Source organism: Lampris incognitus, chromosome 6, assembly GCF_029633865.1.
Source record: "Lampris incognitus isolate fLamInc1 chromosome 6, fLamInc1.hap2, whole genome shotgun sequence".
In the NCBI taxonomy this organism is placed as follows: domain Eukaryota; kingdom Metazoa; phylum Chordata; class Actinopteri; order Lampriformes; family Lampridae; genus Lampris; species Lampris incognitus.
Genome location: NC_079216.1, coordinates 65,553,560 through 65,568,828, shown reverse-complemented (window position 1 = coordinate 65,568,828; position 15,269 = coordinate 65,553,560). Strand labels below are relative to the sequence as shown.

At 46.2% G+C, this 15,269-nt stretch overlaps 1 protein-coding gene across 1 annotated transcript in view; it reads right to left on the bottom strand.

Moving 5' to 3' along the window:
* LOC130114638 (voltage-dependent calcium channel subunit alpha-2/delta-1) overlaps nucleotides 1-15,269 on the bottom strand; it is a 116,538-nt gene that overhangs the window by 16,605 nt on the left and 84,664 nt on the right. The window contains exons 20-27 of the mRNA XM_056282499.1: nucleotides 11,796-11,867; nucleotides 10,988-11,059; nucleotides 10,088-10,149; nucleotides 5,098-5,174; nucleotides 3,512-3,523; nucleotides 2,073-2,081; nucleotides 1,514-1,574; nucleotides 880-971 (exon numbers count right to left, since the gene is read on the bottom strand). Of these exons, the coding sequence (XP_056138474.1) occupies nucleotides 880-971; nucleotides 1,514-1,574; nucleotides 2,073-2,081; nucleotides 3,512-3,523; nucleotides 5,098-5,174; nucleotides 10,088-10,149; nucleotides 10,988-11,059; nucleotides 11,796-11,867 (457 nt within the window). The remainder of the gene's footprint in view (nucleotides 1-879; nucleotides 972-1,513; nucleotides 1,575-2,072; nucleotides 2,082-3,511; nucleotides 3,524-5,097; nucleotides 5,175-10,087; nucleotides 10,150-10,987; nucleotides 11,060-11,795; nucleotides 11,868-15,269) is intronic.

Below are 15,269 nucleotides of genomic sequence, written 5' to 3'. Positions count from 1 at the left end.
AACAACCCCGGGGCTTGAATCCATGACCTTCTTGCTGTGAGGTGACCGCGCTAAGCACTGGGCCACCATGCTTGGCTAGATACAATTGGGGAGGAAAAAGGGGGGAAATTCCCAAAATAAAAACTAAAAGTGGAAATAAAAATAGTAACAAATCTAAAAAGTGGTCGACCCACAAGTAATCCAGCTGTTGTTGTTAGCCCGCTCTGACAGTCACACAGGTGTAAGTGCTTTGGCTACAAGCCTTTCTGATGAGAGATGATACAGTTCACAGCTTGTTATAAGCATTGTTAAAAACTATGTTCATAACTTTTATAAACATTCTGTCTCCACAATTGTGTGAAGGCATTCCACAAACAGAACCAAGAATGGCATTCGTATCTACGCATGTGCAACTCGACCCGGTATGACATGAACCAAGGAACCCTACATCCATTAGTGAGATGGTGGGACGGCATGTACATGATGAGTTCCATTAAAAAGATGACAAATTCAACATCATGAGTCACTGCAGAGAATGAAAACATGAGGCTTCTAGGAAGCCGAGTGGATCAGACTGAGGTCACCCTCTTTAGACCAAACTAATCAATTGACCAACGTCATGCTTTGACCTTGAGAAGATGGTGTGATCACAGCGGGACAAATCCACTCTAACTAAAAGCAATACCTTAACACGTGCACATACATTCACACATACACTTGTGCACCAACGGCTACAAATGCGTAACGATACTAGTAACATTGATTTAGGACTCCAGTGGACCTTGTGTGGGTTATGTGACACTACAATACTGACATTAATATTTACAGCAGGCTGACGCCAGAACTGTGGCCCCTGTAGCCAGTGAAATAACAACAGCAGGAAACATACGAATGACTCACATGCATTTGGGGTGTTTCTATCAATGTGCTGGTTGAAGTCAAGAAGGAACTCTGTGTTGTTCTTTGACAGCTTTAGGTCCTTGCAGTACTCTCTGGAAAAAAAATTGTTGCTGTTGAAGTGTTCGATACACACTTAAAAAAACCAATTGCATTATGGGTATTGTTCCATCCATCCATTCCATTATTCAAGCTGCTTATCCCAACTGGGGTCATGTGATGCTGGAGCCTATCCCAGCAGTCATTGGGTGGCAGGCGGGGAAACACCCTGGACAGGCCGCCAGGCCATCACAGGGCCCACACACATACACACCTAGGGACAACTTAGTACGGCCGATTCACCTGACCTACATGTCTTTGGACTGTGGGAGGAAACCCACGCAGACACGGGGAGAGCATGCAAACTCCACACAGAGGACGACCCGGGACCACCCCCAAAGGTTGGACAACCCTGGGGTTTGAACCCAGGGCCGTGTTGCTGTGAGGCGTCCGCGCTAACCACTGCACCACCGTGCTGCCTTTCGTGGGTATTGTTGTTTCATGCATTATCTTATTTTCTTTTATATCATTTCAATTGGTGATCCTTGTCGCTTCAAAGTGACTAAACGTGTAACACTGTGGTGTTGTGACCACTCACCGAGGAGCAATGAAGGTGTGACCAAACTCGTCAAACCTCCCCAACTGTATGGTTTCCATGGCTTATGGAAAAAGATAGACATCCATGTAACAAAACAATGCTTCAAAAATGTAATGTGATGTCAGTTATCAGATTAAATCTTTGGGAAGCTGTCAGCACCACATCTAAAACATGAAAAATGTGCAAAAAATTATTGCCCCTCGTAAACATTTACTCTGCCAGAGCCCTGTCTCAGTTTAGACACAACTCATGATGGATGGGTGGACAGGATGGGTTTATATAATGCATGTACATTGTGTAGATGGACACAATAGCACATGCTGCAAGAATGTGCTCACACAAGAATGCAAGCACAAAAACACATGCATGCAAACACACACACTCACACACACTCACACACACACACACACACACACACACACACACACACACACACACACACACACACACACACACACACACACACACACACACGACGAGACGGACAGTTGGACAGGTTTAAGGTGGAGGTATGCGTGGAGCTATTGTGAGGAGGTACAAGAGAACATGAAATACTTGCCTTCTTCTCCTGTTGTGACCCCAGATAAAAAGACGAGGACAAGGTAAAATGATGTAAAGTCAGCAACAAAAACACACAATAAAAATGCACATTAGGCTGACATGCAACATGCTGCAAGTTCTCTGCAAAATAGCGATCCCATTGCGAGAAAGGCATCACGGAAGTAGATAAATAAACAAAACAACCCAATTAATTTCAGAACAATTACACTACATAAACAGTCTCACAGGCCTATTTGTACATTCTAGTGGAACTATATAATGTTGAAGTACCGAGCAGAGGATAAGAGCCGTGAAAGAAGAGGTTGTGTCTTGGAGAATATTTACATTGACTCACAATTACAAACGTCTCCCTATTCTGTGCTTTTTCTGTCTTTATTTGGATTTCATCCCCGTTATTGAAACGTGATGTCTCATCTCTCTCATCTCATAAAAGAATCAATGAGCATCGCCTGTCGCTCCCTTTACAGAAGACGGTTTGGACATTGCCATTAAAACGTATGCAGTCGTGCTGTGCAGTCTGCAAAACATATTACGTAGGGTTGAATATCAGTGGGGCGAGAGAAATGTAGTGCAGGATGAAACAACATCCGTCACATAAAACATTACAGGCAGATTCATTGTCATTCTGTCTCTCTGGGGATGAGGCAGGATGGCTCTGTCCATCTGCTTTCTATAGCAAATCTCTCTTCTCTCCTTCCCTGCCTATATCAGACTCTCGTCATCTCTAACATGTAGAGATAAACCTGTAAATAGGTCACTCCTAAAAACAGTCTAGCTCACGCACGAGTACAAATCCATTGCAGATATGTGTACAGATATAAGCACCCAAGTGCGTTTCCCAACTGTATATGCTTTACACTACTAGTAAGGGGACGTCCCTGTCACGTGACGAAGATGAAGTGGGTGTGGTGACCTTGAAGCACCTATTGGTGCAAAGCGGCAAGACTGATCGACGTTATGGTGGTCTGGCTCCAGCGTGAAACTCTAGACGACTGTCGAGTCCCTCCCTCGCTATCAGAGAAGCCTGTGGTGGCCAGGCATGCCGTGTTACTTTCTTTAACAGGCCTATAAACGTTCCGACAGCCTTTATGGCACACTGACAGACTCTTTATGACACAGGGGTAATGAATGATACAGAGGCAGATGCAGTCAGTTAAAATCTCGTCTACTTGGATAACTGCTCCATCAGCCATTTATGCTTTATGGCACCAGATCAAAGTTATAAATAAAATCCACAAAAGCCAGATGGCTTCGTGCTAGAACCAGTCTCTTTCTACTAATTAAATTCCCCAGCCATCCACCACTCATAACCTGCAGATACATCATTTACACTTACCATGCAAACACATAGAGGGAAAAGTCAGGATAACACTGTGTAATGACAGGGAACACCGCTTACAGAGGAAATACAGAAGATAAAGAATAGTGAGTACTTGCCCCAAGAAGAAGCTGTGAGTTTCCAACACAGAGGCAGGACAGGAGAAAATATCAGCACAAAAATCAGGTTGGAACGGAGAGAAATGTTTGTTTGCACACATACATGCACATGTGTTTGATAGGGGTGTTTTTTTATCATTAAGCAGAATAATAAAACGCTGTTAACTATGTCCTGAGACCTGTAGGAGAGTCAGCTGGAGTGTAACACACACATGGAGCTGGCCCAGAAAAGGACAAACAGAGAGAAGAAAGAAGAAAATCTGAGAAGAACAGAGGAAGGAATGGAGTAGGTGAGTGACAGTAGAAAGAGAAGGTTAAGACAGTTTTACAGACCAGAGAAAGGGGGAGCGGGAGACGGAGAACGACAGTAAGATAGTGAGAGAGAGGGAAAGGGGGAGAGGCGTCTGTCTGCTGTGAGGAGAATGTTATCCTGCCCTGGCCTTCAGAAAGAGTAGATGGGTTGGCGGGGGGGGGCAGGGTCGTGGAGAGGTATTTCCACGATGGAAAGGGGTGGGTCGGCCCAAAACTGTTCGGTGGAAGAGGTGATAATGAACAACGGGAGGCGGTTAGGGAGGTTCTGGCTTCTCACTAGCCAAAAAAGAGGACCAAGAGGGGAGTAGAAAAGAGAGGAGGCAGAAGAGAGCAAGAAGAAGACAAGATCAAAAGGTCTAGTGTTTGGTCTGGGGCTAGGAGATGGAAAGCATGCGTTGGAGTCTGTGGGAGTGGAGGGAAACTGACCAGTGGGCTGCACTACAAAGGAGAACCGCTATTGAGACAGTCTACCAGGGAGGGTAAACACAGAGGAGGGGTCCTAGCTAGCAGCGTGTGATAGAAACGCAAGAGAAGCGCTTCGGAAACATAGGCCCTAGAAACTGCCCTGTACCTCATGGACAGCGGGTCATGATGGAAAGCCCTAGAAACTGCCCAGTACCTCATGGACAGCGGGTCATGATGGAAAGCCCTAGAAACTGCCCAGTACCTCATGGACAGCGGGTCATGATGGAAAGCCCTAGAAACTGCCCAGTACCTCATGGACAGCGGGTCATGATGGAAAGCCCTAAAAACTGCCCAATACCTCATGTACAGCGGGTCATGATGGAAAGCCCTAGAAACTGCCCAGTACCTCATGGACAGCGGGTCATGATGGAAAGCCCTAGAAACTGCCCAGTACCTCATGTACAGCGGGTCATGATGGAAAGCCCTAGAAACTGCCCAGTACCTCATGGAAAGCCCTAGAAACTGCCCAGTACCTCATGGACAGCGGGTCATGATGGAAAGCCCTAGAAACTGCCCAATACCTCATGGACAGCAGGTCATGATGGAAAGCCCTAGAAACTGCCCAATACCTCATGGACAGCGGGTCATGATGGAAAGCCCTAGAAACTGCCCAGTACCTCATGGACAGCGGGTCATGATGGAAAGCCCTAGAAACTGCCCAATACCTCATGGACAGCGGGTCATGATGGAAAGCCCTAGAAACTGCCCAGTACCTCATGTACAGCGGGTCATGATGGAAAGGTAAACACAGCATCCTACTAATGCGTTCGCACACTACTGACCACAGGTTTACATGGCGGTATACTCACACATTGCTTGTTTTATGTCATCCCCCAATTTCGCCTGAATGAAGTGCTCGCTGTATTTCGGCAGTACCAGGGCTAGGCTGGGACAAAAAGAAAACAAGAACAACCGCACTGTTATCAATTATATTGAGTTGTGTAGCTCCCAAAATGATGTCAAAACAATTGTTTTCAAAGTTATAACAGAACAAAAATGAATGCAGGTTGTTTTGTAGTGTAAATTGCCAAAGCATTAACATGTATTTGTAAAGGGCTGAGGTCTACACCCCAACACCCCACCCCCACTGAGATGCAACCATGTTCTTTCAAAGTTGGAGGTGGATTTTTTTTTCCTTACAGTTTTTGCCGATTGCTTACACACAGAGTGAATGCTTACCTTAACTTTTGTAACCATACCATAAACAAATGCACCAAAAGTACAGACACATTTTCTGATTTGCATTTCCTTTGCAATTCTGCAACAAGCCTCTTGCAAAACACTGTTTCTTACGTTACACATTCAATCCATCCATCCATCCCTTATCCGAACCGCTTATCCTGCTCTCAGGGTGGCGGGAGCCTATCCCAGCAGTCATGCGGCGACAGGTGGGGAGACACCCTGGACAGGCCGCTAGACCATCACACAGGGCTGACATACACACACATTCATACCCACAGACAATGTAGTATGGCCGATTCGCCTGACCTACATGTCTTTCGAGTATGGGAGGAAACCGGAGCCCGTGGAGGAAACCCACGCAGACACGGGGAGAACATGCAAACTCCACACAGAGGACGACCCGGGACGACCCCGAGGCTGGACTACCCCGGGGCTCGAACCCAGGACCTTTTTGCTGTGAGGCGACCGCGCTAACCACTGCGCCACCGTGCCGCCCTTAGACATTTCAATGATGAATGAAATGTCTTGCAATCATTGGGAAAACACTTCTATTCAAAATGCTAAACATACCTGAAATTGGCAACACCCACACACACACACACACACAGAAACACTTAAACACTAACTGAACACCAATCCGTCTCAGCCTTAGCACTACAAACAGACCTCGGGTAAGCTCACCTCTCATGTGACAACTTTGCCAATATGGGGACATTGAGAGCGAGAGGAAGAAGAAGAGAGAGGCATAGTAGGAGGGCGAGGACAAGAGAAGGGGACCAGGCAATCGATGGAGACATATTTCCGACAACATTAGGGCCACTTCGGTGGACCATGTCATAAATCATAGCCTGACAATGAGGGAGACTGGGCAGAGAGTCCAGCCCAACCTCAGTTGCTGCACGGCAGCATCCATAATATGGACATTTAGACTGGAGAACAGGTACGTCTTCCATTTTCTACACTAGACTGTACCTATGTATTAGCTGCACATCATTCTGCATCACAGTACAAGACAATGTAATCCTACAATAGCAGGTCTATTCTCAGTGAACAACAACAAAAAAAGGGTATAGTGCTATGAATTACATGTAATACAGTTTTGATGTTACTGTGTACATTATATAAAAAAAGAACCGAACCAATGACATCATGCTCTTGCATTTTCTACAGAATTGCCAGATGACCTGAGGATGAAAGGTGACGTCTGTTCACCCATGAACAGGAACTGGCCATTGTCAATATAGTGTTGGCAAACAACACATTCCGCTTACATCAACTACGAGCACGTCATTGCAGATCACACAACAACGTTCCACAACGTCAATCGTGTCCATATATCGACATTCTGCCCCATCTTGCGTCAAGATGTGGCAAGATGTGTCATTTAAATCTGCCCTCCAATCAGTCTTTAGCAAGTTCGGAATTTCTTCTGGGAAGTTCTGACCTCTGAACTGGAAGTGTTCCCATACCGGTCATGACCCTGGAGGCAGGCCTGGTGCTAACATTAGCTGCTAAGGACAGACTGGCAAACTACTGAAAGGGAAAGTAAGAGTTCGAAGAGATTATCATATGAGGATGATTCATGTGAAAGATTGTAAATAAAAACATCATACAACGAAGACACGTCTCTGGAAGTCAGAATGTCCTCGAGGGATTACATGTAAAGGAAGGTCATAGCCTGGTCAGGCTCCAGGTCTGTCTATACACCTCCTACCCCCACCTTGGTGTGGAGGGTGAATCAGTAAATGGATCAAGAGTACCATAATTCCATCCACTATCCAAGCCGCTTATCCCAATTGGGGTCGCGGGATGCTGGAGCCTATCCCAGCAGTCACTGGGCAGCAGGCAGGGAGACACCCTGGACAGGCCGCCTGATTTAACTATTGGCTCACCTCTTGGACCTAGGAGGGAAAGGAATTAGTTAAATCAGGTGGTGTAGTTCATGGTTGGAACAAATACCCGCAGACACTGCGGCCCTCGACGCCTGGAGTTGGGCACCCCTGGATTACAAGATGGTAGTGAGACCAGCTATGTTATATGGTTTGGAGACAGTGGCATTCATGAAAAGACGGGAGGTGGAGCTGGAGGTGGCAGAGTTGAAGATGCTAAGATTTTCATTGAGCGTGATGACGGACAGGATTAAAAATGAGTATATTAGAGGGACTGCTCAGGTTGGACAGTATATTAGAGGGACTGCTCAGGTTGGACAGTTTGGAGACAAAGCAAGAGAGGCGAGATTGCGATGGTTTGGACATGTGTGGAGGAGAGATGCTGGGTATATTGGGAGAAGGATGCTGAATATGGAGCTGCCAGGGAAGAGGAAAAGAGGAAGGCCAAAGAGGAGGTTTATGGATGTGGTGAGGGAGGACATGCAGGTGGCTGGCATGGCAGAGGAAGCTACAGAGGACAGGAAGAGATGGAAACAGATGATCCGTTGTGGCGACCCCTAATGGGAGCAGCCGAAAGTAGTAGTAGTAGTAGTAATAGTAGCAATAGTATTGTATGCATTTTCTATTACAGAGAATCCTGGACTTTGATGCAGCTGCACAGTCTCATGAGTCCATTTTCATTGATGAAGCTGGATTCACTCTAGCCAAAACCAGGCATTCTGACTGAAATGTTATAGGACAAAGAGCCATTGTGAAGGTCCCTGGGCAGCGCTGGGGGAATATCACCTTGTGTGCCGCCATTAGTCTGCAAGGAGATCCCCATCACCATGCCACCCTAGGTTCCTGCAGTACTGCACACATAATCACATTTCTGGATGCACTACATAACGCAGTTGTACAGGATGGACCAGAGCAGCCCAGGTTTGTTGTCATCTGGGATAATGTTAGTTTCCACTAGGCTGCTCTGGTCCAGGACTGGTTCACCAACCACAACAACTTCACAGTTGTATGATTACCCCAATTCTCAGTCCAAATGAGGAATTCTTCTCGGCTTGGCATTGGAAAGTGTATGATTTCCAAACAAATACCCGCCTGCCCCTAATGCAAGCAATGGAAGCGGCATGTGGAGACACTGAGGTGGGGGTCAGTCCAGGGTTGGACATGGCATGCAAGCAAGACGATATTTTCTCCATTGCCTGGGCCAGGGCTCAAATCGCTTACGATGTGGATGAGGTGATTTGGCCAGACCCTAACAGAAGGCTGGATTCATAAACCAACCACCCAATCCCTTACAATACTATTTTTGGTTACCATTGCACTGTAATTGTACTGTAATCATTGTTTTTCTGTGACTTTACAGCAACATATTGTATTGATTACTGTACTGTAATTCCACTTTTCTTCAAGGTTTTTTTTTGTAAAAGCCTGCAATAGAAAAAAATGCTGTATATTTTTTGAAGCCTTTCTATTTTTGTGTTCATTGAACTGTGAGTAGATGCACTGTACTCAATCTTTCACATGAGCCTTATGAGAAACTTAAAAAGGTATACAAAGTACTACAGACAACAGTGTTTTGTATAAAGTACATCAGTGTTGCTGCCGATCGACCCGGTCAAGGCTCTGTTCTGTCCTGGCCCCACAGTGGTGGAATGAACTCCCCACTGATGTCAGGACAGCGGAGTCGCTGCCCATCTTTCGGCGCAGGTTGAAAACTCACCTCTTTAAGAACTACTACCCTGTTACTTGTTCTTAGCACTTATTGTATTCACTCATTTAAAACAAAAATCTCTTTCTTGCACTTTTACTTCAGCACTGGTTTTGCTCTTAGATGCTTGTTTAGATGCACTTATGACCTCTGAAGACTAGTAGTTCTCCTGATTTCCTGTGTTAAATGATGCACTTATTGTAAGTCGCTTTGGATAAAAGCGTCGGTTAATGACTGTGATGTAATGTAATGTAATGTAATGTAATGTGCTGTTGCTGCTTTGAAAGAGTAATTCAAATGGTGCACGTGTGTATCATTTTGTTGCAAAAATTCCATTTTGAAAAACAGCTCGGGTTCGATTGCAGAATTTCATTTTGACATAGAAGCAAGATGTTTAGCTCCAAGTGTTGTCTTATTTAGCTTGTGTGTAGGTTTGACACAACGAGCCAAATTCCACAAGTGTGCAAGCAATCGCAAAAAACTATGAATGTTCATCAGAAAACCAATTATCTATTCATAAAACATAACAATAAACAAACAAACTGTTCATATTTTGTTGGTAGGTGTGAATTTTACTGAACGAGTTACAATCCCTCACCCCCACCTCCAGCAGTGGTTTCTGTGCAGCACTGAGCAGCGTTTTGCAACAGTGCTGAGAGAAGTCTGTGGCTGAGATTAAGGAGGCACCTATTATTTACCTGGCGTAAATGCAAGATTGCATTGCACCCACGCTGGCCAACAGGTTCTATAAAATATTTCACACATTATTTATTTTCCCTTCCACAAAACAACCCTGAACCAATTTGTTGGAAACTAGAGAGTGACCCCTATTGGTTTGAGCATTGCATTCCATCAACTTGAGACTTATATCTCAGTGGGTAACAGAGTAAAGAAAATAACTATCATGAATTAGTTCTATTTGAAATATGTTTGGTGAACTGATAAAAAAATAAATAAAATTGCAGGTTCTGAAGACAGATAACACAGCACCAGTGTATCTGCAGTCTTTTAGAGACTCCTCACCTGTAGTCTGTTCCATTCACCGGTCCCCAGGTGTAGGTCCTGACTCCTCTGTCTATGTACCTCTGTCAAAGATGACACTCACAAATATTAGCACTCATAACTGTTCATGAGGATGTCCTGTTTGGCAGCATGCAAGTGACATAAGAGCTTCCACCACATTTTGATAAAGACTACTTAACAACCCAAAGACAAAATGTATAAATGTACTGCCATATTTCATCCTAACCTTTATGTAATAACATAATCATATTGCTTTCCAAGAAGTTTTACTTAATGCACTGCATGTAATAGCATAGTTTAGAAAATCCATCCATCCAAACTGCTTATCCTGCTCTCAGGGTCACGGGGATGCTGGAGCCTATCCCAGCAGTCACTGGACTGCAGGCGGAGAGACACCCTGGACAGGCCGCCAGGCCATCACACAGGACCCCCCCCCCACACACACATTCATACCTAGGGGCAATTCAGTGCGGCCGATTCACCTGACCTACATGTCTTTGGACTGTGGGAGGAAACCGGAGCACCCGGAGGAAACCCACTCAGACACGGGGAACACATGCAAACTCCACACAGAGGACGACCCCTAAGGTTGGGCTACCCTGGGGCTTGAACCTTGCTTTGAGACGACCACGCTAACCACTGCGCCGCCATGCTGCACCCATGTGGACTTTTTCTGGGGTATTTGTTGGCACAGGTACATTACACTTATTTTACTGTAAGGACACCTTTACAGCAGCAGCGCTTCCTTACGTGTGTACATGTATATAGAGTATGGATGCATGATGGGAGACTTCTACCAAGGCTTTGACAGAAAACGGACCACAATGAAACTGGAGTTTCATGAGTTCCTGGGTCCACAGGACAGTGGACTATTGTAGCCACCGCCCTTCTTTTTCTTACCTCGTCCCGTGTCTTCACCAGTGTTTGGATGGTCTGTTCACCTATCTCGCCATCTATCATCTTCCTCCTGATCTAGTGAATGAAAGAGAGTGGAAACAAAAGGGATTGTATACCTTCAGTTTCAACGAGTGTGATTCATTGGGTATCTACTAGTTTGAGTGAACATTTTCTCAAAACTACTTTTTTTTTTGTTGAGTTTGTCCCCATGTTCTCCCCAGTTGTACTTGGCCAATTACCCTATTTTCCGAGCCATCCCAGTCGCTGCTCCACCCCCTCTGCCGATCTGGGGAAGGCTGCAGACTACCACATGCCTCCTCCGATACAGGTGAAGTCGCCAGCTGCATCTTTTCACCTGACAGTGAGGCGTTTCGTCAGGGGGCCATAGCACGTGGGAGGCTCACGCTATTCCCCCCAGTTCCCCCTCCCCCCTGAACAGATGCCCCGACCGACCAGAGGAGGCGCTAGTGCAGCGACCAGGACACATACCCACATCCGGCTTCCCACCCGCAGACACGGCCAATTGTGTCTGTAGACTCCTGACCAAGCCGGAGGCAACACGGGGATTCGAACCGGCGATCCCCATGTTGGTAGGCAGCGGAATAGACCGCTACACAACCCGGACGCCCTCAAAACTACTTTGAGAGATGCTGAGTAAGTTAATTGGGGGAGTGATAATAGTAGATTTAGCATTTGCAATGAGACATCCGGCACCTGTGTGTCTGCACGTGTCCACCCACCTACTCTTATGTGAGTTCATGTATATGCACATGTGCCTATGCATGGGTGTATTGTGATTTGCATATGGTACCTCCACTTTGATGTCATTCTCCAGCTCAGCATCCAGGAAGTCGAGGGTGACAGGCTCCTGGAATTTAGGGTTCTGAGGAGAGCGTTTTGGTTCAGTCTGAGATGATTTAGTACAATACTGTCCCCACAAAAGCCACATGATGACATGTTATTAATGCAAACAAGCCCGAGAAAATTTACATAAGCTATACAATGACTTACGGTGGTACAATTCTGCCATTTAGCTGGGGGCTTATGATGCCGGTTGTTATAGTAAAATGCTTTAAGAGTTGTTACAGTAAATGTTATAAAATGCAGTTGACCATTTAACCTGTTGTTATTCAGAAGTGGAGTCTTGCCATGGCAATCAGCCACAGGCTGAAATACTACACCATATTCTAATAAATGAGCATACAATAAGTTTTAACAATTTGAATCGCAATGTTGAATCGTGTTCAGTTCAGGACTGATGCCAGCCATTTTCCCAAAGCCAAGAACTTTGTCAGCTCGGGGATGAGGGAAAATGGATGATAAAAGATGACAGCTTTCTGACATGAGATCTGTAATGCCAGTGCCTACTGAATCAGAACTGATACAAACTGACACTGGACCTTGTTAATGTCCTCTCTTAAAAATCCTATACGTCTCAGTGGGTTTATGGTGGTATAAAATGGTAGTAGTAATATACTGCTTCTCTATAAAACAGCAGTCTATGGAATCCGATACGAGCTTGGCCCCAGAGAAATGGTTCAGTGTTTGTTCAACAGGAAAAGTTCATTAACACTGTTATAAAAGACGCAGTACCAGCACAGTGGAACATTGTGTGTCTATGAAGTAGATGCTGGTTTTATACAACATTTCACTTTGTTTGCGGTTAATGCAGAATACATTTTTCTGAACTATGACTATGACTACAACTTGAACTTGACTATGTACGCCAGCTTGGTACCCCACTTGTGCACCATCTGGATCCTGGTGGCTCTGAACCCACATCGTGTAATATCTACACTGAGTGTGAATCAGTAAATGGATCAAGAGTACCATAATGCCATCCATTATCCAAGCCACTTATCCCAACTGGGGTCACGGGGTGCTGGATTCCGTTGCCTACCAACACGGGGATCGCTGGTTCGAATCCCTGTGTTGCCTCCGGCTATCCCAGCAGTCATTGGGCAACAGGCGGGGAGACAGACACCCTGGACAGGCCACCAGACCATCACAGGACCGACACATTCACACCTAGGGACAATTTAGTATGGCCGAGCGTCCGGGTAGCATGGCAGTCTATTCCATTGCCTACCAACATGGGGATCGCTAGTTCAAATCCTCGTGTTACCTACGGCTTGGTCGGACGTCCCTACAGACACAATTGGCCGTGTCTGCGGGTGGGAAGCTGGATGTGGGTATGTGTCCTGGTTACTGCACTAGCACCTCTTCTGGTCGGTCAGGGTGCCTGTTTGGGGGGGAGGGGTAACAGGGGGGAAAGTGTGATCCGCCCACGCGCTACGTCCCCCTGGTGAAACTCCTCACTGTCAGGTGAAAAGAAGCGGCTGGTGACTCCACATGTATGGGAGGAGGCATGTGGTAGTCTGCAGCCCTCCCCGGATCAGCAGAGGGTGTGGAGCAGCGACCGGGACAGCTCAGAAGAGTGGGGTAATTGGCCAAGTACAATTGGGAGAAAAAGGGGGGGAGTATCCCCCCCCCCAAAAAAAAGTAGTATGGCCAATTCACCTGACCTACATGTCTTTGAGTGCCATAATGATTATAAGATGATGATATCCCATCCAGCCATTATCCAAACCGTTTACCCTGCTCTCAGGGTCATAGGGATGCTGCAGCCTATCCCAGCAGTCATTGGGCGGCAGGTAGGGAGACACCCTGGACAGGCTGACAGGCGTTCACAGAGCCCACACACACACACTCACACTCACACACACACACACACACACACACACACACCTGGGGACAATTTAGTACGGCTGATTCACCTGACCTACATGTCTTTGGACTGTGGGAGGAAACCGAAGCACCCGGAGGAAACCCACACAGACATGGGGAGAACATGCAAACTCCACACAGAGGATGACCCGGGACGACCCCCAAGGTTGGACTACCCCGGGGCTCGAACCCAGGACCTTCTTACTGTGAGGCGACTGCGCTAACCACCGCGCCACCGTGCCGCCCAAGATACCATGATAATAAGAGTACTACAATGGAAGTGGTTAACTGACAACTAGGGCTGAGTTCCTTACATTGGATGGTCAGTGAGAGGAAGGACGGAGCAGCAGAACAGGGTGATGATGAGCGAAGCGTCTCGACATGAAAATGAGGAACAGAAGATCAAGAGGTATGACATTGCAAACACGGAATGAAACATCAAACGTGGAGAAGATGTCAGCAGAATGACAAATGAGCGGAAGACAGAGAACATGAAAAGGAAAAGAGGATCAAAAGGGGGAAAGAAGGAGACAAAGCGTGTGAGCGGGAGAGTAGGTGAGGTACAGTACCGAGGTACAGTACCGAGGTACAGTACCGAGGTACAGCAGGCTGAGGGGAGGAAATACAGGGTTTTTTTGAGGTGAATATGAAATGTGCTCTGTGTAGAAAAACAATCAAACACAGAAAGGGCAAAGAATGGAAAAAAATGGCGGACATGTTCAGAGGCTCTGAGGTCACCATGAGTGTTCGGACACGCCCCAAATTAGCTGAACCAATCAGCATACACAAGTCTTCCACACGCCGCCCACGGGGCTGATGGGGAAAAAAACGAATGCCATCTGTTATGGAAATATTATTTGATAATGCCTGTGTGTGTGTGTGCGTGTGTGTGTGTGTTTAGGCTGTGTTGTGGTGTGTGTGTAGGTTGTGTTGTGTTGTATTGTATTGTGTGTGTTGTGTCGTGTCGTGTCGTGTTGTGTTGTGTGTGTGTGTTTGGGTTGTGTTGTGATATGTGTGTGTGTGTGTGTGTGTGTGTGTTGTGGTGTGTGTGTGTGTTTGTGTTGTGGTGTGTGTGTTTGTGTTGTGGTGTGTGTGTGTTTGGGTTGTGTTGTGGTGTGTGTGTTGTGGTGTGTGTGTGGGGTGGGTTGTGTTGTGGTGTGGTGTGTGTTTCGATGTGTGTGTGTGTGTTGTGTAGTGTTTTGTGTATGTTTGCCTTCTTCATTTTTGCGTACCAGTGTAACCAGGAATGTGCTCTGCTCTCTCTGTTCTGGGTGCTATTGGAAGACAAACGACGCGCAAGTGTGTGTGTGTGTGTGTGTGTGTGTGTGTGAGACTATGAGGCTGTACTTGTTTCTACAGAAATGATAATACTATTAACCATGCGTCTTCACTTCACATGCATTTTTCATTTCATAATGGGAGCCCATCCTTCACACCAGAGCATTTAACCTACTATTTACTAAGCAAAGACAAATGTGCATTCCAGAACATTCCAGAACAGACCCGTGTCAGACGAGCTTTAATGTGTCTTGTGTCCCGGCCTCAGTGTTTCCATGCT